Genomic DNA, 22,319 nt, shown 5'->3' with positions numbered 1-22,319 from the left:
TTCACTGTTATGTTTCATTATTTCATTTTTACTGTAAATAAATATATTTTAGAATATATTTTAAGAATAAGATATAGTTATGTACAGCCATACCACTTTGTACAATATTCTTATACTTCATTTTTATCTGATGCCATGTGTGTTTCACACCACTCAGATTAGACCTGGAATTAGTAAGTGTTCAATTAAAAAATATTTTAAAACTCAATACAGTATTGTAAAGGTGGAGAAAATAATAATATAATCGCACCCTTCTGCTAAATATAAAAATATCATTTTCACTCACGCATTAACTCTGTTGGCAATTTTTTGACATGCTGACTGCCTTTCTCTAGCAGCTCTGAGTATGTCAGATCTGAGTAAGACAACTCAGAGTTCAGGGTTAAGTTTAGAGTTTGTTAAACCGGCTTTCTGGAATACCCCCCTGTACTGAAGGGTCTATTTATGAGTTAATGTAATAATTATGAAGAATTTTTACAAAGGAACTTTTTCTAAACTGCTTTCTACATTGTTTTGGTTGGATGCTCACCCATGAACTTGCTCTCAGTGGAATGGAGAGACCCAGAATAGGTGAAAGGCAGATGGACTGTCTTTTTACCCAGGACCCTTTGCTCTGATCATGCAAACCAGCAATTAATCACAGGTAAGAGTCACTTGTGAAATAGAGTGTTATGCTTAGGTTATATAACCAGGGAAGGTACACTTAAGATAAGATAGAGAGATACTTAGGATTTTTTTTTAAAGAACAAAAGAAAAACAGCTCGTCGAACAAGAAGTGCATTGATTGGCTGACGGGTGAGGCAGGGGAGGTGTGGTGCAGGCTTTAGGACCTTGGTTTGGATAGCCCACAGATCTCTGTGCTCTCTACATCTCAATGATATCTCACGCACACAAGTGTAAAGGCAGCACTGTGTAGGGGAGTCTCAAAGTCCTTCATAAGCCTACGTGCAAATCACAGCTCACCACACAGCTGTTCTTAAGCGCTTTGGGTATCCTGAAAGGCACTATATAAATTGAACATTCATTCATTTATTCTCAGAACATGGAGTGATTGTATTGCTAATTTACATAGTAAAACAGAGTTGCTGTATATTTTTTCTTTAATACATGTCATTGCATGTACTTTATCATTACCTGTTTTTGTTGTCTTTTGTCCTCCTGTTTTTCAGTTTAGTAACTGACAATTTCCACCCTCAGTCTAGCTGACGAGGACTTACATGATTCCTCTGAGACATGCTCTCTCATTGGCCAGGGCTAGGATCAGGGTTAGCTAGGACCCAGTGAGACACAGCAGAGGAGTTTGTTTCCTGGTACTGTGGAAACCACACACATTAGACTGGCTGTGCAACATGCAGCCAGACTGGTTTACAGAAATATACCTGCCCCTCCAATACTGGCACTTTTATAGAACTCATTAATTTCTGAAAAATAATACACAGTGATTGTGCTGTTCCATCTAAGGTCATTTGTCATTTTCGCATAGAAAGAATAAACCTTTCTGAAATACATCAAATAATCATACTATAATCTTATTGGCCCTCTTTATTTTCATTTTCAACCAATCACTTTTTCTACAGTAAACCTCTTTAAACAATATGATCACAGCCACAAAGCAGACAACATACTCCATCAGACACCATACGAAGTTACACTAAACCCAGGCTGGATTTTAATTTCCAGCAATCTTAAAGCAGCAGTTCCAATTGCAGTCCCACCTTAAAATGAAAAGTTAACTAGTCAACATTATTAAAAAAGTGTTGACATTAACAAAGACCGTGTATGCTTATATTTAGAGAAGGGAAAAAAACCCTCAAAAGAACACACACCAGTTGCTTGTGGTATAAACCCACATCACATTACATATTTATAAGAATTCACAATTTCTGCATGTACTATTGCCTGTCGTACGGAACATACTACAGGACTGTCAACTAATCTCAGGTGCTGAGAAATCAATCCATTATTTCTCCTAAGAGATTCATTTAAGAAGGAATCAGTTCAACTGATCCACATAATTTCCTTGAGCTTCACTCATCCATTTAATGAGGAGCCCTGAGCTAATGGCTGAGTTTAGGTGTTCATATAATCTACAGCAGTGACCAAACCACACCCTCATACCACCTTATGGACCAAGCAGATACCCCCCTTCCACTCTACCACCTGTATGTACAAGTGCATCAATTTATGCATTAATATGTGCCTCATTCCATCATGTTTAATGATGATTCAACAAATTTGTTGAACTACAAAAGACTGAACTAAACATGATCAATCTTTGGTTAAATGTTAATGACACAGAAAAACTACATTAAGATTCTGGTGGTCCGTGTCTGACAGGCTGTATATGAGGACACTGAAGATACACTGAAAATAAAACTAAAGGAAAAATAGGAAACAGGACCACCAAAAACTATTTAAAATGTGTACAAAAAAAGCAAAAAAAAAAAAAAAAAAAAAAAAATAAGCAAAGAACGCAACTGATAATAAAAACTATTTGGGGGTGTTCATGTTAACTTTGAACACCATCAAAAACACCCTTTAAAGAATCTGAGGAAGGAATGCACAGCTGGAGGGGTGTCTGGATGGGAAGGGATCCAGCCTGGTAACATCTCCAGACAAACTCACTGGCTGCCACAGATGTATTAGCTCAGCATTGTAGAGTTCTGAGTCGGATAAGGAGCAAAACACAGGCATGATGCTTTGCACATGCATATGCACGTCCAGCCACCCACCCTAATGCTGTCTTGTAAGCACAGAGCACCTCCTTCACCATACCAGTGTAAGTTCAGGATGAAGGCAGCACTTGAGCAATAGTGTCCTTGGCATTCTGGCTGAGTCTCTCAGGGAACTTCACTTCAAACTCTACTACGAGGTCACCACGACGCTCAGGGGTTTTAGGTAAGGGGAGCCCCTCCCCCGTAAATCGCCTCTTCATGCCCGGCCGAATAATGTCCTGGAGGGGCAGGGTGAGGGTGCGGCCGTCTAACGTAGGAGCCTTTACTGTGCAACCACAGAGCGCCTGAAAGAGCAACAGAAACATGCATTCAATGACAAACAAGCAATCAAGCAAATAAAATCTGTCCAAAAACAAAAGGTCTGAGGGTCAGACTGTGCTGGAGATGCCACATACCTCTTTGAGAGACACTCTAGCTGGGTAAATTATGTCAGAACCATTTCGTCTGAACACTGGGTGTGGCTTGTCTTTGACCACAAACACTACATCGGCAGGGATGTTGGTGGGCGTCTCATCGCCCTCCCTTGGGAAGGTAATCTTGGTCCCCTCCTTCCAACCTTTCTTCACCTCCACCGTGAGGATCTTGTCCTCAGACCGGGTCGTTCTGCCATCTGGGTTAAGCCGCTTACGGGAGATCTTCATCTTCTTGGTGCAGCCAGAGAGCACCTCTTCCAGGGTGACCCCAAGGTTGTGGGTCACTGCCGGATCCTGTTTCTTTTCCATCCGCCCAGAGTGGCCACCTTGCATGCCGAAGGTTCGCCCGCGACCCAGTCCACCCATGCCAAAGTTCATAAAGGGGTCATCTACGTCCATGTCGTCATTCAAACCACCACCAGGACGGCCAAAGAAGGCCTCAAAAGGGTTTCGACCTCCGAAGAACTCTGCAAACATGGCGTGAGGGTCGCCCTGGAACGTGTATGTGAAGCCAGGGCCATTTGTACCACCACCTCCGCCTGCACCTCCTTTCAGGCCTGCAGAGAGCAATGACAGATTAAAACAGTTTATCTTTTGCCAGTAGACTTATCAAGTCAACATAAAACGCATCACAGTAATGCAAACCACATTAGAGTAATGTACCACATACACAGTATTATAATCGGTCTTTCACAGATAACGTCAATCAAAAGTGTGTTTTGACTTTAATCGCCATTTTGGAGGTATTCTCTGGTCAATATGGTATTATGTTTGTGCATGCTTCTCCAGTTTGAGTATTTCATTAGTTACTTGAAAAGTTGCGTGTTAAAACTCGTGTTTACTGTACCATTAACAGGTATACCTCCAAACTGGCTAACGTCTCACGCACTTGACTAGCAAACACCGATATAAGGTTATGTAATTATGTAACCAATGCGTGTATTTTTCTCATAAATTAAATTGAATAACTATGATATAAGTAAAGCATTTTATAAAATACTATCTTCAAATCCATGAACGGTTCTGGGTTAGAAAGTTCAGGCGTCAGGCATGTCTAAAGGAATATTGCTGACGGCACTTCAACTGCCGTTTCGAGTCTGATCCAGAATCTTCCAGCAAGAGCTCCTTTCAAAACGCAAACGACGTAGGCGGCTAGGTTAGACATATAGGCAGTCTGCGGGGTGCTACGTGTAGCCGTTTATGGTTTTTGCTGTTTTTTTACGCCAATACCCGAAATGCACAACTCTAATGGTTAGCTATATGAAGACTGTGGTGTTGTTCAAAGTGCTCGCAACAACAAAAGGATAACTAACGCTAGTAAAAGGGCAAAGGCTAAAAGCCTGTTCGCTGTAGTGGGTTACGTTAGCCAACTAGTGTTATTAGTGTTAGTTTCGGGGCTGTCCTGCGATCGACATAATCGCTATAACTAGCTATGTTCGCCGTTTCAAACTAGAATAGTCGTATTAACCACTGGGAACTTCGGCCAAATCGCATCGTCGTCCCAGAAATGTTAGCGAAGGACAACAGATTTATCAACTGACAATAATAATAAATGGCAACAATAAAAGTTGTTTTAAGCGGTTATCCTTACCCTCTTCCCCAAATCGATCATATATGTCTTTCTTTTCGGGATCGCTCAAAACATCGTACGCTTCCGCGATCTCCTTGAATTTTTCTTCGGCATTCGGTGCTTTGTTTTTGTCCGGGTGATATTTTAAAGCTTGTTTACGGTAGGCTTTCTTGATCTCGTCGTCGGATGCCCCCTTCTGAATTCCCAAAATACTGTAGTAGTCCTTCCCCATCTTCACCATTTACGACGTTTTCGCCACAAAGTAGTCTTCTGTCCGGTTATATTCAGCGACGGTACCTCTCGTTAAGTGAACGCACGTCCAAACCCGTCTATCCGCCCCATCTCCTCCCTTTTAAAAGCGCACAGAAAGTTCGAGAATTTTCTGAAAGTGTCAAGAAGTTTCTCAGCGAGTTTCCCTCTGTCGACGTCACATAATTTACAAAACCGCGTCGTTGATTGGACGCGGTGAAAGCCGCGTGGAGACGTCACCGTCAACGAGTTCACGCAACGAGAAAAATGTTTAGTTAAATGTGGGATATTCCGTACCATTTTAATTAAAGTAATCACCAGTCAATGTGGCGTTGTCTCTCTTGAGCCTTGAACGAGCTTTTAATAAAAATAAAATAATAATAAACGAGTTATGCTTTAATGAATTGCTCAGCCTTGAAGGAGGGGATGAAAACACGTTTCAGTTTCACGTGAATGTTATATTGCCTTAACATATTCTAACTGCAGGTTATGTCCCAGTTTGCACCGCGTACCCTGTGCATTTAATAGATAGATCACGTAATACTCGTATACAATGATTAACATCGTTCTCCACGCGCATAAATTACCACCAACTGACCAAATAACTTCTAATCACATTTTAGAATAAACGGCATACGCTGATTTCTTCTGCAACTTCATCTTTTATAATGATAGTAATAATAATGTTATTATTGTTATATATTACGTATATTATTCATTAGATATTATAGCTGTGGGTATCATAAATATTAGCCCTCCTACTCTAGTTGATTGCACCAATAGCAGAAGCTAGCGATATTTGTTGGCTGTTTATTTGTCCAATAATCGGTCACTCAGCTGCATCTTAACGAATTTCAATTGGTTTAAGAGGACAAAAGGAGAAACAACGTACGAAGCAGAGACCGTGTACAATCACGCATGACTTCTGGTTCGTGCGTCGACACGCTCAGCGCTCATTGGACGGTGTGATGTCTGGCGATGACTCTGATTGAACGTTAGACCTGTCAGACATCTTGGACGACAAAGAGTTTAAACTGCAGAAAAATGAAGCATTACGAGGTAAGACAGTTTCCATAATTTCTCAGACTATCAAATGTTTTTTTTTTCTTAAACAGAGGTTTGTAGTACTGATATAAACAACAAAAATATGTTGGAGAGTGCGAAATGCTTTGGTGTGCAAGTAGGTAGCTAGATGAAAGGTGATTAAGGGGCATTAGACGCACTTGTCGGTGCAGTCGTTCAAGATCGTGCTTTGACCTAATCGCACGAGATTGCACAACAACGAACGCCGACCTACACGACTGTGGTAGCTGCACTAAAAACTATAAATACACTTTACTGTTTAAATATCTGCGGATGTAATGTTAACTAGCTAGCAGTTTCATTCATTCACTAGTGGCCCACCATAACACCGTGTTTTGAAACTGCAAAGATAACAGGCCTAACATTTCTTCACTCTTAGTCAGCTGGCGATGGTGGTGGTTTGGTACACAGGCTGTAGGTTTTTTATTAGATTATTACGCCCTCGTCGTAGCATCTCAATCAAGTCAGTTTTTCGTAAATTCTCTAGAAATTAAATCATATTATTTCTATAGCAACTATACTAAATGTATTTAGTAGGCTACAATCATGGTTATTTTAAAAATGTGGTCAGACTGGCGGTAACTGTCAAATAGTTTAGCTACGAAAACCACGCATTTGCTGTAAGATTGGCGGACGTTTGGCATTATGTTTAATACGAGAATATGATATAATGCTCGAATTGCTTTTATTTTTAAAATGTGCCCAGCTAGGTAACTCGCACGTTTGCAGATTCATAATCATGTTGCAGACACATAGCTACTAGCTTGTAACTAGTTTTCTTGCATTTTAATATACAGTAGTCCGTCCACAGAGGGGAGACAGAGTAAATGTTATGCCAACTTTTACACAGAAGCAGGATAACGGTCACATTTTTAATAACTGGTTTCAACAATAATCCGATAAGAAAAACTTAACAGCAACCTTTGTGAAACTCGCGTCTAAACAGATAAAGGACAACCGAGAATAACAACACCGACCTGATGTCACAGTGAAAGGAAACTGAAGCGCTCTTGTCTCTCCGTACCAACCATGTCGGATAGCTTTCATTAAGTCCTTTCACACGTCCCGTACCATTTCGAAATGACCAAGCTGTGGGATTTGCCCTCTCAAAAGGGAGGTTCTGTCTCTACTAACACCCCCTCCTTCCCCGCACATGGTTTCAAGTTATTATTAACTCTCCCGTGTGTATGTGAGTGTAGACAGACTACAAATCTAGCCACACAAACTGCAAATGCCTCAACCTTAACACGGTTTAAAAAAAAATAAAAGGATGCATCATTACTGCATTGGATAAGTGACACTATGAGTGCCGTAACTATTCTAAGCATTGTGCTGGTACTGGCCTCGTGGTGCCTCTCTGTGACCTCACCCACTGTCCTGTAGACCATGGGGGGGTGGCACATTTTGAAATGCCCTTCATTTTACTTTGAGTATACAGAGTCTAATTGGAGCTTTGCAGATGCTTTGCTGTTTGATCCCCTCTTGACTAAAGAGTGTACGTTTTGTAGGCAGGTTATAATTAGTACCATGATAAGGGAAGGTGAGATAGAGAGAGGGTTTTCTTCGTGTGTGTGTGTGTGTGTGTGTGTGTGTGTGTGTGTGTGTGTGTTTGCTCAAGTTGTATAAGTGTGTGTGTATATATATATATATATATATATATATATATATATATATATATATATATATATCACTCAAAATGTATTTATATAGCACTTTTTACAACAGTTGTTGTCAGAGTCCATGCCCCCAGAAAACAAGCCAAGGATGGCAGTGGATGGGGGGGGGGGGGGGGGGGGTCGTCATCCTCTTCTGGCCAATGCCAGTCACCATGACAACAATAATTGGACAGATACATAAACAAAGAAGTTGTGTCTCTATGTTGTGTGGTGTGTGTTATATATATAAGAGAATAATATAGCCTAACAAGTACAAAGCAAGATTCTGTAAGTATATATATATATATATATATATATATATATATATATATATATATATATATATATATATATATATCTTACAGAATCTTGCTTTGTACTTGTTAGGCTATATTATTCTCTGTGATCGTTATTTGTCTCTTTGAGACAAGGGAATAAAGCTCCTGAACAAGACGGATTGTTTATGGTTTTTAGATATAAAACGTTTTATTTTCTTCCTTCTAAATTTGTGTGTGCAATTATGCATGTGCTTGTACAAACAGCCAAGAGCAGAGGAGAGAGAAAGACAAATGGGTGGAGTCTGGAGCAGAGAATGGTAGTGGGTGGAGTCTGGAGCAGAGAATGGTAGTGGGTGGAGTCTGGAGCAGAGAACGGTAGTGGGGCGTGGGGAGGGAGACTGAAACGTCCACAGCTGACTGGCTGGGTCCCGCCTGACTCTTGGTTTAGAAGGTTGTTTTAGAAGCGCTGTGGCAGGGACACGTGAAGCGTGAAACCACAGAGAGACCACAGAGAAATTAGGCACACAGACAGAGTAGAGAGGAATCATGGACACATTGGCTTTAGAGGCCACCCAGCCCAAAAAGGCTCAGAACGGGGCAGCGCCCACAAGCCCCCTGCTCCCTGTACCGACAAAACGCAAGCCAGCCAAGAAGGCTAAGAAAGCTGTTGTCTTTTTTGAGGTGGAGATTCTGGACGCCAAGACCAAGGACAAGCTATGCTTCCTGGACAAGGTAAGAAGGCCCCACCCACTTCACCCTCCAACATTTCTGCATGCCCTGCAAACCACTTTTGTTCTCAGCCTGGTTCAGTGTTGGTTACGTATTTCTTCCTTGTCAGACATGACCTACATGACCTGGAACACACAGGGTGTTACTGTGTTTTCTTGGGAAAATACTGTGGAGATACTGTCTGCCTGAGCTATCTATAGCACGTCCACTAGCCACTAGCTTTGAGGAATGTGTGCTCTTTGGTGTATCCTTGCGCGGTGCCATGTTACAGTAGCCGGAAGCCACACCATGCTTATACAGTTAGCAAGGATCTGGCAGGAGGAACCTGTGCGGTCGCCAAGCGTTCTCATGGGATAGATGGGGTTAGCACGTGTCTTCGGAGCATCCTGTGGAACCTCCAGTCTGACTGCCACATTTGGGCTTTACATCACAGCAGGACCAAGCGATTTATTGTGATGTCGGGAGCTTAAAGAATACCATCATGGATCTAGAATCTTACAGAATCCACTTGTTCAGTACGACTCAGTAGTTTGCTTTAGAATGATCTTTTAGACTCAAGGGTCTGGACCCTGGAAGCCCAAAGCTTCTCTGCTGTATGCTATATCCACTGTATGCTATGCCTTTCAGAATACAGAGCTTGGGCCTCTTACAGTAAGAACCATCTTTGTACAGTAGAGCAGAGCTCTGCATTTCTAACCAGCTATTGTACTGGTATTTTTATACCATGTATTTTATAAATACAGTTATTATACTGTATTTTTAATACATAAAGGTACTTTATTTGAGTCTTGATGAGTATAAAATTGACCAGAACGAACCAGAAATTGGAATTTGTCATGTGGCGTTCTTCAACACAGTCCCAGTGTTGTCACAGGATCCTTCCAGCTGTAAGAAAGATGATCTAATGCTATGTGATCAGTGGGCCATGTTGGCTCAGCCGTAAGAAAGGTGATCCGGTGAAGGGATTAGTGCGGCTGTTGGATGTGGCAGAAGGATCAGGACACTCCATTATATGTGCATTTATCACTGGAGTTGAGCTCAGTGTAAACAAAAATCAAACAAACAAAAGTTTAATGTTATGAGGAAAATAATTTATAAATTGTGATATTGCCATCATGGATTATACTATCATTCCTTGGTATTATACAGTTTCAAAGACATTTTGTCAATTTGTAATGAAAAATACACTTGATCAGTCTTTCCAGAAGTACCGATTATCACTAGAAGTCCCAGAGAAGGGTCTTTCAACACTTCTACCATCGGAACCCAGAGAAGGGTCGAGAGAACTGAAGGATTTTAGCTAACACCCTATTATCAGCTGTAAGCAGGCACTTTTGTTCTGTAAATAAGGCCATTACTGGTGCACCACAGGAGGGGGCATGCTTCAGCTCACAACTAATTGTTGTTTTTCATTGAGTTTAGCCATTTAGTTTCTAGTTAGTTCTATTCAGTTTATTGTATTTTATAATATAAAGGTTATATATATTGTATTTAGTTTAGTTTTATCTGAGCAACAAAGCACAAACAATACATTATTTTTTTATATTTTAAATAGAAAATTAGAAATTTTATAGCCAGGTACATGTGAGTAATGACCAGAAGCATTTGTGTCTAAGTCAGGAGGACTGAAATTTCAGCATGAGAAACATACAAAAGAACATCTGTTATGTTTCCATGCTATTTTATGTTCCATGCTTTTTATTATTGCCATAAAATTATACAAAAAATACAAGGAATAAAACAATTCCACACATATTTACAATAGGCTGCAGTGCAGGGCTGTGTGTGTGTTTGTGTGTGTGTGTGTGTGTGTGTGTGTGTGTGTGTGTGTGTGTGTGTGTGTGTGTGTGTGTGTGAGTGGCATGTCCTTCTTGTGTGACTAGCACTTCAGCAGTCTGTCAGAACATGCCTGGCACTGCCAGGGTATCTCCCTGGTACATTTGCCACACGTGTATCTGTAGCAGTCGACACATCTCACATTTGTGCAATTGTTCATGAGTGTTCTCATCAGAGCATTCACATACAACTATCTACCCAGTCTGCCAGTCCCTCATTTGAGGAGAAAGCTACAGTATTGTGGCTATTCCCACTTTAGTGACCCCATTTTGTTTCTCTTTCACTCAGACAATAAAATATTCCAATACAGTGAGGACATGCACCTAAGACGACAATTTCAGACCCCTCCATGATTAAAAATTGTCCAAATTGTCTAAAGTGGGGAATAGCCACAATAGTGTAGCTTTCTCCCCAAATGAGGGAGTGGCAGACTGAATGGATAATTGTATGTGAGTGCTCTGTTGAGAACATTTCAACTTTATTGTATTTTTCTAAACTTACATCATGTCCTCTGTAGCTGCTGCTCACAGCCAGGCCCTCTGACTGCCTCTCTCACCTTATGCATGTCCCCTGCACAACAATGCAGCTGGGGGATGGGCAGACACACTCAGGACCAGCTTACAGACTTTTGCATGACCTTTTTTGAGGTGGATCAACACAATTAATTTGGTAATTTTTTTCAAAAATTGTTATTTTGAACCCACTTATCTTTTTTAGAAGAAAAACATTACTAACATTACTACATTTCTACCTGAGCCTGCCAAAAGCCAGTGCTGAGGTATTTTGGATCATGAGGCCATGAGGCCATCCTTTGTCATGCAGCCACTTCTAGGTAGACGGGGGGATGGGTGATAGTGTGAGCTATGTTGATCCATTGACTCAGATGGAGAAGAAAAGACCCTTTCAGAGAAATCTGAACTTTAGCTATTTTGACCAATAATCATGTCACCTTTTGCAGTGAGAAAAAAATCCAAAATTAGTACAAAGGAGGCAGACTTGAGATGTTTTAGAATTATAGTTCAAATAATGTCTGTGTCAGTTTTATAATAAAGAGAAAGATGACTGTAGCCACCTACATGTGGATGAAAATTCATGTCACCACACATTTCACTTACTCTGTTGACTGAGAAGCAAGGATAGCAAAGGTTTCCAGTACACAGCAGGCTTTGGACATGATCCTGGAGGGGCCGTGGGCGGGTGGGGTTCCCTGGTCTTTCTCTGCCTGCCTCTGGCCTCTGGGGCCTTGCTAATAAGTACATTCTGTACATTTATCCTATGTTGCACTTACATAAACACACACACTCACACACACATACATCAGTCATTTGTGCTGTATGTCTTACTTTCTGCTCTTCATTTAGTAGCAGCAGTTGGTGAAACATTTGAGCTGTTTTTTCTGCTCTTCTGTCTTTTCCCTTTTTACTTTCTCTCCCCCTCTTTTCTCTCCTGTCCTGTATGGTTCACCTAACCCCAATTGTTTTTATCACTATTGTACTGTATTATACAGAATTGTTTTCTTTTGATCCTTACATGAAAACAAAGTTGTCCTCCCAAGGTGAAAGGGTGGAGGTGGGCCAAAAAAAAAAGTTTGAAAAGCCCATATGAAGCAATTTTCAAGCCTAGGGTCACAAACTTCACACACAACACATTGTTAGTTTTCGGAGAGTAGTGAAAATCTGTAGTAGTGATATCTCTTTTGGTAAGATTTGCTAAATTTTCTATTTTTGTTTGCTGGTTATGGCTGTATTTGGAAGAGACACACTGCAAAATCTTGATCTTGATAAGTTAAAATTGCTCAATAATATTATTCTATTTCAAGTAGCTGAGGGTTTTTTGTATACATTTATGTAAAAACATTTTTACCTATTAGCAGTTTTTCAAAAGACAAAACTACTTAAAATAAGGTTAAAACTATCAGAGCCATTTTGACTAATCAATATGCCACCTATATGCCATTATAATTCAAATATTATGTTTGTGTCAATTTCACATTATTTCAACCTTTCACAAATCAAATCTCAAACATATGGTTCTGTAGATGAGGAGACTTCTTGCAAGAGATCTTGCACAGTCTCATATGGCAGCCAAGGAGGTGCAAGCTTTCAGCAGCAACCACCCATACCTGACACACGCCTCATTTACATAACACTGGAGGCAAGTTCAGCTCTTCTCCCCCCTGCTGATTCCTCAGGCAATGGGCACTTTTGCAAATGAATGGATGTTAATTGGAGCCACCAGAGGTGTCAGTTTGGACTAAGGTTCTTTGGACCCTCTTTAGGGACTTCAGGGGGGTGGTTGAAATTTCAGGGACTTCTAGTGTTATACCCAAAATATTTTAAGACAAGCATATTGGGACATCACATGATGTTACAGAGATAAATTTGTTGTGTGTAGTCAGTCACCTCGGCTGCGTGATTTTCAGATGAGTAAGTGTTGAGTGAGTAAGGGGCAGGGGCGGTGGGCTACTTTACAGCCCAGCTGTGCGGTCCTGTACAGATCCGGAGGTGTGGAAGGAGATGAGTTCTGGAATTCAGCGCTTGACTGAAATCATGCCATATATAATTAACATGATATAGCTATAATAACAGCATGACAAGACTTGGTTTCTTATGTACTCTCTTTCGTTTGATCTCATGCTGTCACGATGGGATGGTCTGTCCTCATAATGTGTTAAACATATTGAGTGTATATGTGAAATGCAGTAATAATTTGCAGATTTTTATATGGACCAATATGTAGTACCACACACACAAACATAAACGTGCATATGTGTACAGAAACACCTGCATGTGCTCACACGCTCGAGTGTTATGGTGTGCTTTACTCTGAATGTTAACATAAAGCCATGAGATCTCTTGCATTTCTGGTAAACCCCAGATGGATGTGTAGGACATGCAGCTTCAGGGGTGGGTGGGGGTGTGTGTGTGTGTGTGTGTGGTGATGTCAGGGAATGCCAGCTGTTCCAAAATCCTGCTCCCTGTGGAGAACGGGAATAGAGGCTAAATGTATTGCTGATTTCACACACATGCACACACGTACACAGACAATCCCCCAGATGGGCTGGGTCACCGGCGAGGTGTTTACTTGTGTTGCTTTACTGGCAGGTGGACCCGAACGCGACCATCGGAGAGATCAAGTCTATGTTTCACAAGAGCCGTGAGTGGAACCCATAGATTTTGTGTAGTGATAGTGGAATGTGGCAGCTAAATGTTTAGAGGAACATACTCAATGTTCTGTTAAGCCCCGCAGATTTGCTCAAGTACTTGATGGTTGTGTAATATACAGATTTTAGACCTGTTTGTTGCCATGTGTGTTTCAGACCCTCAGTGGTATCCTGCACGACAGTCTATTCGTCTTGACTCCAGTGAGTGCTTCCATCACGCACGGCATGTCCACCGTGTCCACTGTACTAAACTGCAGGACGCCAGTAATAACCAGATTGAGTCTGCAGTCAGATCAGTGGGTCACTGGATGTGAGCTTGGGTGGAGGTGTGATGGGTTTACATTCACACTCCGTTTTGAGCAGTGATAACTTGTCCAAAAATATTTTTTCTTCCAAAACATTGGGCCAGTGAAGATAATGTTTACATTTTATGTCAGCATTCTGTCCGATGAAGCAATTTAACAATTTTTCCCTAGTTACTTTAATTATTTTAAGTTTTACAAATTCTGTTCTATATTATAACAAGTCATTGGGGTACAGATTATTACAGTATAGTGAGGTGGATTTGAAACTGAATACAATAACTATGAGTATGGTGATGCTGTATTGATGCATTGTGGGATTTGTGGTACAGAGGGCAAGTCTCTGAAGGATGAAGATGTGCTGCAACACCTGCCTGTGGGAACAACAGCAACCTTCTACTTCAGAGACCTGGGAGCTCAGATCAGCTGGGTCACAGTAAGACATACACACACACACTCACACACACTCACACTCTTTTACATCGTAGACCTGGGAGCTCAGATCAGCTGGGTCACAGTAAGACATACATACACACACACACACACACACACACACTCTTTTACATCGTAGACCTGGGAGCTCAGATCAGCTGGGTCACAGTAAGACATACACACACACACACACACACACACTCACACTCTAACACTCTTTTACATCGTAGACCTGGGAGCTCAGATCAGCTGGGTCACAGTAAGACATACACACACACACTCACACACACTCACACTCTTTTACATCGTAGACCTGGGAGCTCAGATCAGCTGGGTCACAGTAAGACATACACACACACACACACACACACACACTCTAACACTCTTTTACATCGTAGACCTGGGAGCTCAGATCAGCTGGGTCACAGTAAGACATACACACACACACTCACTCTAACACTCTTTTACATCGTAGACCTGGGAGCTCGGATCAGCTGGGTCACAGTAAGACATACATACACACACACACACACACACTCTAACACTCTTTTACATCGTAGACCAGTGAGCTCAGATCAGCTGGGTTACAGTAAGACATACACACACACACAGTCCCCTCTTTATCCACACACACCCACTTACACTCTGAATGAATTGATATGGTAGCACTATACTGACACTCTGAATATCTACCCATATCTAACCAACTGTGACAACACTCTGACACTCTGTTTGTAGTGGTCTCTACATTCACATGCTCCACTGTTTGTCTTTGGGTTTGTGTGTGTGGACTGTTGCTTGCAGTTTTGTGCTGTGCAAAACACATTGTGTTTGTACGTGAATGTATTTGAAATTCACTCCTGTGCAAGCTTGAGCAAGACTGCGGTATCCCAAAGTGTGTGGGGTGTTTATATATATAACCTCTGGAAATTTGTGAGCACACTTCTACCACCCCACATCCACCATGCCAGCTATGTGAGGGAGGAGGGGGGACTGTGTGCTTGAGGGAGAGAGAGATGGCTGTTTTCTGCCTGCAGAGAACTAGCTGTGTCCTGGCTCTATGACCCTGCTTATGAAACCCCTCCAGCAAAGAGGAGTCTCACCCCTGAGCTGGCACTCAACTCTCATTTTCATTCTCTCTCTCTCTCTCTCTCAGGTGTTCCTGACAGAGTACGCAGGGCCTCTGTTAATCTACCTGCTGTTTTATTTCCGTGTGCCATTCATTTACGCGCCGAAATATGACTTCACCACCAGCAAGCACTGGGTCGTCCAGTGAGTGTTACCAGTGTGCATCCAACAGCCTTGAGTACAACGTATTAAAAATGCCTTCTAGTTTTGCAGCATAGTTTTAGACTGATATTGTCCAACTAATCTCCTTTTAGACCTATGATATTAAAAACATTAGGGTAATTGATTTTTTAAAGAATGTTAAAGGGCTGATGGGTAACGTAGTTCTGCTGTGTTGTAGTTTGGCATGTATGTGTCACTCCTTCCACTATGTGAAGAGACTTCTTGAGACTCTGTTTGTGCACCGCTTTTCCCATGGGACGATGCCACTACGCAACATCTTCAAGGTGACCAATAAACCCACACACACGCACATGCACAGAGTAATCACTAGATGAGAGAGCGGCTTTATTGCCCTGTGGACGGAGTCTCTAGGACACATGTAGGAAAGACTAGGTCATTACATGGTGTAGCGTCTTCCTGACTGAACACCACTGACTCAACTCACCAGCTCATTAGCACTTAGCTGGGTAGTGCTGGGGCCTTTGATGAATGTAGTTTGATATTTTCTAAAGCAACCATAGCAATAACCTTGGCCTACATATGTCCTACATATGTGAACTATTTAGGTTTGCATGTGAGCACATCACATAGTTGTGTGTGTGTGTGTGTGTGTGTGTGTGTGTGTGTGTGTGTGTGTGTGTGTGTGTGTGTGTGTGAGAGAGAGCATTTGTTGGGGGCAGTCATGTAGCTTAAGGATAACATTTATATTGCCTACAGTAATAATAATAATAAAGTATTATATCAAGTTAAGTCAAGTGTATGTGTTTCAGAATTGCACATACTACTGGGGATTTGCTGCATGGATGGCTTACTACATCAACCACCCACTCTACACACCACCCAGTGAGTTACTGCACCACCCACATAGCTGCTACAATGCCCACTGTGCACACCACCCACACCTGATTTACATACCAAACCCCACACACATCTCCCACACACGCGCACACCTGATTTAAATACTAACCTCACACACGTTTTAAATGCTAAACCCCCCCCCCCCCAAAATACACACCCACACACCAGATTTAAATACTACCCCCCACACACGTTTTAAATGCTAACCCCACACATACACACCTGATTTAAATACTAACCCCCCCCACACACACACCATATTTAAATACTAACCCCACACACATTTTAAACGCTAACCCCACACACACACACCAGATTTAAATACTAACACCACACACACCCACACACGTTTTAAATGCTAACCCCACAAACACACACCTGATTTAAATACTAACCCCCCCACACACACACCATATTTAAATACTAACCCCACACAAATTTTAAACACTAACCCCACACACACACACCAGATTTAAATACTAACACCACACACCCCCACACACATTTTAAATGCTAACCCCACAAACACACCTGATTTAAATACTAACCCCCCCACACACACACCATATTTAAATACTAACCCCACACACGTTTTAAACGCTAACCCCACAAACACACACCTGATTTAAATACTAACCCCACACACACCCACACATGTTTTAAATACTAACCCCACACACACACTTGATTTAAATACTAACCCCACACACACTCACACACGTTTTACATACTATCCAGGCACACCAACCACATGCTCGTGCTTCATCCTGATGCCCAGACAATAAGGTCCTGCTCTTCTGCGTGTTGGTTCTCCAAATGCTGCCGTGTGTGTGATCTCTTGCGTGGGGTTGTAGCCACGCGGGCGTAATGCCACCTGTCTGTGTTCTTCCTCACTCTGGCTTTATGTTCCTGTCACAGCGTACGGTGAGCAGCAGGTGAGAGCAGCCCTGGTCATTTTCCTGGTAAGTGCTCACCCCAGAACAGACGCCGGCTCTGGTATCACTATGCCTTGTTTATCCACACTCACTACTAATCTCTGAAGTGTGATTTCAAGAAAGACACTGAACTATGTGGTTAAATTCCATTCTTCTCGACCCGTTAATAAGACTGACACATTTGTCATTCAAAAACTCAACAGAAGCGCATGTTAAGTTCGATAGCCCCACCTTGATACAATGAGAGATTTGATACAGGACCCTGTGCTTACTGGTGAATTCAGTACCTCACACAAGTCCATTTTCAGTCTTGTAGAGTCTAGTGTTTTTACAGTGTGAACACAGTAAAGGGTCTTGAGTCTTGACCTTTAGGTTGGATCCTTTTCTGTTTCAGTTCTGTCAGATTGGGAACTTCTCTATCCATATTGCTCTGAGAAATCTACGACCACCGGGTAAGACCAGCACCCATCCCCTTCACAGTCAAAATCGGAAAGAAAGAAAAATAGACGTAGGCTGAGAATTTAAATAGTAATCTTTTTTTTAATTAGCATTATGGTACTTTAACAACAAATTATAAGAATTGACATGATGACGTATGTTGATTTGTGGTCTCTCTTTGTTAAGGCTCCAAGACGAGAAAGATCCCGTACCCGACTAAAAACCCCTTCACCTGGATCTTCTTGCTGGTGTCCTGCCCCAACTATACATATGAGGTACACTACGCCACTGTGACCCCTAACTCCTGACTTCAGTCAGAGTAACCAAAACTAATTATTTTGCTTTAACAAGACAAAACCAAAAACATAGAGGAAGACTAAGAATGTAGACTTCTTTATGGGCACTAGCTGAAGATCTCCATGGCAGCTACATATGTTTGTTTCCCCATTATAATGTGGACACCTCATGTACACAAACGTTGTGCTGTTGTGCGCATAGTGTGTTGTGCCCTGCTGCAGTAACACATACGTGTCACGTGCCATCCATCGTCCAAGATACTTCTAGCCAAAGCCACTTCCTGCCTCTTGTGCCAAAGTCCAACAGCATGTCTGAAATGTCTAAGAGACCTGACTTGGCATCAGTTTCTAAGATGAAAATCACCATGACCTGGGGAGAAACCTGATCCAGGATCAATAGGCCACAAGGCCCATGCTTTGCATCTTGATTGCCTACAGAGGGCAGTATAATTCCAGATCAGCACTCCCAGAGCATGAATGTTTCACTCAGATTTTTTTTTGTTGGAGCATTTCATCTGTGGATCATGTGTAGAATTGTGTGAGGATTTGGGTGCCTTACTATACATTTACATTTTAAATTGAGTCCTTAAATATTTGTGTCTCGTATGCCAGAGGCACATACAACAATACAATGATGGAAAATCTTCTGCATATCAAACAGACATACATGTACTATATTATACTGTAGATATTGTTTTATATGAAACACTCCAAGCTCTCTAATTAAGGACTCTTGGGTCTTCCAGACAAAACATTCTAGATCCACTCCTCTGGGATCTTTCTCGAGTTTACAAATGTACTCTGTTCTAGCTCCAAGTAGCCTGGTAACAAGTAGTGCTGTGGTCCTCAATCAGCAGTCTGGGGCAGATGCAGAGCTGGAATTGGACTGGACTGTGAATCATATCACAGCTATCAGTTGATTTGTGTGTGTGCTTTGAGAAGTGTGATTTCCATGTTGTGTAGACCATGTAAAGTTGTTGGGGTGCTTTATGACCGTGTGTGTGTGTGTGTGTGTGTGTGTGTGTGTTTGTGTGCACATGCAGCTGGGTTCGTGGCTGGGTTTTACTGTGATGACGCAGTGTCTGCCTGTGGCCTTCTTCACGCTGGTGGGCTTCATCCAGATGACCGTGTGGGCTAAAGGGAAACACCACAGCTACCTGAAGGAGTTCCGTGACTACCCGCCCCTGCGCTCACCCATCCTGCCCTTCGTCCTGTAGCCCTGCCTCCCTCCCAGCACGCCTGCCTGAACCCTGCGCCTCCTCTTCCTCAGTCCATGCTCCTCCATTTACCCAGGAGCGATAATAAAAGTGGCTGGTTGAATTGCAAAAATGCAGACTGGTTCTGGATTGAGGGAGCCCAGACTGAGTACAAGGGCGCAACGCTGACTTCTTCTGCTTACTTGTTTTGCTTCTTACTTTCAGAACACCACAGTCCTGACAATCTGGGCTTTGTCCCAAATGCAGCTTCCTGCTTTTTAAACACTTTCTGCAAAGGCCATTCTTGCAGCCATGATATAATAGCTGCAAAAAAAGAAAATGAGATGTCTGTCGCTCTATTGGTTGTCCCTGTGTCTGAATAAGTAGTTTGGTGTAAAAGATGTCTATGGGCCTGCTGGTGAGATTCTGGACATGGCCAAGCTGAAGATCCTACACTCTTAGTTCTTCTAAGCATTCTAAATATAATGACTACTAGAAATCTGACTAATCAGTAATCATTTTAGACTCATTGAGAGCAGTTCTAATTAATTATAAAAAAATCAAACAGAACCTGAAGATGTTTGAGCGTTCTGGTTTGGCACACATTGGGAGGGGGACTGGTGGTGTTACTGTTGATGTGTTCATGTTGATTTATAAAAATGAAAAATCAATGCATTCTCTGACACTTGTGTGGACACTGTTTACCAGTACTAATGTTTACATTCTAAATACACACTAAAGGAATCTGCTTTGTTGTGTGTAAGGTTTATGTATTTACAGCTGTTCTCATTACACACGCACACAGTAGCGATGCACCAATAGTTAAACCAGTCGGATGAAACCTTTAGTTTTCTTAAGAGCTAGCATATAATGTCACCAGGGGCATTTGATAGGTAGCTTAGCCCAATCTAAGTGTAATTGGACATTCAGGCGTGCTGTGCTCATGCAAAGCAGTGCACATAATGCTCAAGTTCAAACCAAACAATTCATGTGATTAAGAGAGTGAGTGATGTTGGACTCTCAAAGCTGAAGATTTGGCTGTGTGGGGTTGGCACATAAAATAATCCTCGACACGATGGCCAAGGGCTCACAAGATGCTCTTTATTGTTTAGAGCAGCTTTATTTACACAGAGAATAGGATGAGAAGGGTTGGAGAGGAAGTTGGAGAACTACTCCGCATTTGCTTCGAGCCTCTTCTTCCTCAGGTTGAGCCTTCTCTCTCGCTCATATTCTTTCATTCGCATCACGTAACTGCAAAGAACAAGGAAAGAATTCACTGAGTAAAACGGGCTAAATGCAGCAAAGGCCAATAGGTGTCACAGGTCTGCGTTCACCAAACTGGTCCACGGTGGCCGTGGAACGGTCTGGAACACAAGTGGACAATCACTTGAGTATCCGTTAGCTGTCTGTCTCCTATTTGAGCAGCGATTTATAATAATAATAATTAATTTTATTTCAAGGCGCCTTTCTAGACACTCAAGGACACCGTACACACAATAAAATACAAGTAAAATGTAGTACACACAAGAGAAAACAATACAATAACACTTTTTAAAAAAATCAGGTAATATAAGCTAATCTAAAAAAGTGCGTCTTAAGTCTGCTTTTAAAATGTGTGAGAGAATGAATGTTACGGATGTCGGGTGGGAGCGTGTTCCAGAGTTGAGGAGCAGAGCGACTGAAGGCCCTGCTCCCCATGGTACTAAGACGAGCAGTAGGAACAGTGAGATGAATGGAAGAGGAGGATCTAAGTGTACGGGAGTGTGAGGTAATGTGGAGAAGATCTGAGAGATAAGGGGGAGCCAAATTATGGATAGATTTAAAAGTGAGAAGCAAGATTTTAAACTGGATGCGGAAATGTATGGGAAGCCAGTGGAGCTACTGTATCGCTCTCGGGGGGGAAATCCTCGATTAATAGCATGAGTAAGCATGTCAAATCGTCTAAGAACATACAGACATTGTGAACAACAAGGCATCATGTCTTGAGCTCCTTACTCTTGATGTTCGCAGTAGTCCCAGTCGTGTCTCTCGTGTTTGCAGGCCAGGAAGTTGGGGAAGTAGTCTCTCTTACACTTCATCAGTTTGAGGAGGTAGTGAGCGCAATAGTCGCGCTGCTCCAGGGGCAACATCGCCAGGTTCATCTGCTCCTGACTGGCAACCATCACTACAAGAAGAGGGTGTCATTTCACTTTTAACTTGGTGTTCAGTGTAATGATCCTGCAATGCGCGCCCAAGACGAGGCACTCGCATCTAACTTTGAGGTAGACATAAAAAAATGTAGCGGCATATAATAAAAACGACAACAATGATAATCAACTAGGCAGTTAAACTAGTGTAAATCTTATGAGACAGGTTATCACATCTGCATAGCCGTCTAAAGTTAGCAACACGTACAGCTGCTGCACTGACAGACGCTACTAGAGCAGCTAGCTATGTTAGCTGACTTCTCTGATGCGCCTTTAATAATGTTTACATTCGGCGTACTATAATTACTTTTATAATTACTTTATAATTACTTAAAGTAATTAAATTGTTTTGCGCGTAATGTGTTCCCTAGCCAGCCTCGACAGCTTTACCTCTCTCCGTCCTTTCCTTGAACCCGAACTCCGGGTCGTTCTGAAAAGGCTTCTTGGGATCTGGCGTTGTGTCCCGTTCGGTAATGTAGCTTCGCACCAGGTGAGACCCCATACTGGCGACAGTATCTCACTCCACTTTAGCGACTATTTAAAATGTGAAATTTATGGATACAACAACAAAGTCCCGCTCATTGCCATTCGGTCACCTCCAGAATCACTGCTTGGTCTACTTCCGATTTGTACAGGAAGTAAACAAGTCGGTTCGTACCACTTGTAACACAGTCC

At 42.0% G+C, this 22,319-nt stretch overlaps 3 protein-coding genes across 5 annotated transcripts; 1 reads left to right on the top strand and 2 right to left on the bottom strand.

Annotated features, from left to right (window-relative positions):
- Positions 1 to 1,527: 1,527 nt before the first annotated feature.
- On the bottom strand, positions 1,528 to 7,155 carry LOC143508101 (dnaJ homolog subfamily B member 1-like). Of its 2 annotated transcripts, none has more exons than XM_076996658.1 (3): positions 7,028 to 7,155; positions 3,131 to 3,705; positions 1,528 to 3,019 (listed from the first exon to the last, which is right to left on the bottom strand). In XM_076996658.1, the coding sequence occupies exons 1-3, from the start codon at positions 7,095 to 7,097 to the stop codon at positions 2,786 to 2,788; spliced, it is 879 nt and encodes a 292-aa protein (XP_076852773.1). In that variant the 5' UTR covers positions 7,098 to 7,155; the 3' UTR covers positions 1,528 to 2,785. The 2 variants fall into 2 exon arrangements, with proteins under 2 accessions (XP_076852773.1, XP_076852772.1); XM_076996657.1 differs by lacking the exon at positions 7,028 to 7,155 and adding an exon at positions 4,740 to 5,144.
- LOC143508100 (very-long-chain enoyl-CoA reductase) lies at positions 5,869 to 20,206 on the top strand. Of its 2 annotated transcripts, XM_076996656.1 has the most exons (12): positions 5,869 to 6,026; positions 8,665 to 8,715; positions 13,653 to 13,704; positions 13,868 to 13,912; positions 14,346 to 14,449; positions 15,602 to 15,717; positions 15,914 to 16,019; positions 16,506 to 16,578; positions 17,512 to 17,555; positions 17,923 to 17,980; positions 18,153 to 18,241; positions 19,306 to 20,206. In XM_076996656.1, the coding sequence occupies exons 1-12, from the start codon at positions 6,012 to 6,014 to the stop codon at positions 19,477 to 19,479; spliced, it is 927 nt and encodes a 308-aa protein (XP_076852771.1). In that variant the 5' UTR covers positions 5,869 to 6,011; the 3' UTR covers positions 19,480 to 20,206. The 2 variants fall into 2 exon arrangements, with proteins under 2 accessions (XP_076852771.1, XP_076852769.1); XM_076996654.1 differs by lacking the exon at positions 5,869 to 6,026 and having other exon boundaries at positions 8,390 to 8,715.
- Positions 20,207 to 20,538: 332 nt separating this feature from the next.
- On the bottom strand, positions 20,539 to 22,293 carry LOC143508102 (NADH dehydrogenase [ubiquinone] 1 beta subcomplex subunit 7-like). Its single transcript, XM_076996659.1, has 3 exons — positions 22,035 to 22,293; positions 21,454 to 21,622; positions 20,539 to 20,709 (listed from the first exon to the last, which is right to left on the bottom strand). The coding sequence occupies exons 1-3, from the start codon at positions 22,144 to 22,146 to the stop codon at positions 20,628 to 20,630; spliced, it is 363 nt and encodes a 120-aa protein (XP_076852774.1). The 5' UTR covers positions 22,147 to 22,293; the 3' UTR covers positions 20,539 to 20,627.
- Between the last annotated feature and the right edge of the window lie 26 nt (positions 22,294 to 22,319).

This window comes from Brachyhypopomus gauderio, unplaced genomic scaffold (assembly GCF_052324685.1).
Source record: "Brachyhypopomus gauderio isolate BG-103 unplaced genomic scaffold, BGAUD_0.2 sc785, whole genome shotgun sequence".
Lineage (NCBI taxonomy): Eukaryota > Metazoa > Chordata > Actinopteri > Gymnotiformes > Hypopomidae > Brachyhypopomus > Brachyhypopomus gauderio.
The sequence above is the reverse complement of the archived record's forward strand: the minus strand, read 5'-3'. Positions and strand labels throughout refer to the sequence as shown.

Bases quoted from the DNA above. Each gene is read 5' to 3' on its own strand.
- LOC143508100 (XM_076996654.1), top strand. From the start codon at position 8,530: ATGGACACATTGGCTTTAGAGGCCACCCAGCCCAAAAAGGCTCAGAAC. The intron at 16,020-16,505 runs GTGACCAATAAA...TATGTGTTTCAG, and splicing joins CACTACGCAACATCTTCAAG to AATTGCACATACTACTGGGG. The intron at 16,579-17,511 runs GTGAGTTACTGC...TTCCTGTCACAG, and splicing joins CCCACTCTACACACCACCCA to CGTACGGTGAGCAGCAGGTG.
- LOC143508102 (XM_076996659.1), bottom strand. From the start codon at position 22,146: ATGGGGTCTCACCTGGTGCGAAGCTACATTACCGAACGGGACACAACG. The intron at 21,623-22,034 runs GTAAAGCTGTCG...CTCTTCTTGTAG, and splicing joins CAAGGAAAGGACGGAGAGAG to TGATGGTTGCCAGTCAGGAG. The intron at 20,710-21,453 runs GTAAGGAGCTCA...TGTTCTTTGCAG, and splicing joins GACTACTGCGAACATCAAGA to TTACGTGATGCGAATGAAAG.
- LOC143508101 (XM_076996657.1), bottom strand. From the start codon at position 4,959: ATGGTGAAGATGGGGAAGGACTACTACAGTATTTTGGGAATTCAGAAG. The intron at 3,706-4,739 runs GTAAGGATAACC...TGCTCTCTGCAG, and splicing joins TGATCGATTTGGGGAAGAGG to GCCTGAAAGGAGGTGCAGGC. The intron at 3,020-3,130 runs GTATGTGGCATC...TTGCTCTTTCAG, and splicing joins CTAGAGTGTCTCTCAAAGAG to GCGCTCTGTGGTTGCACAGT.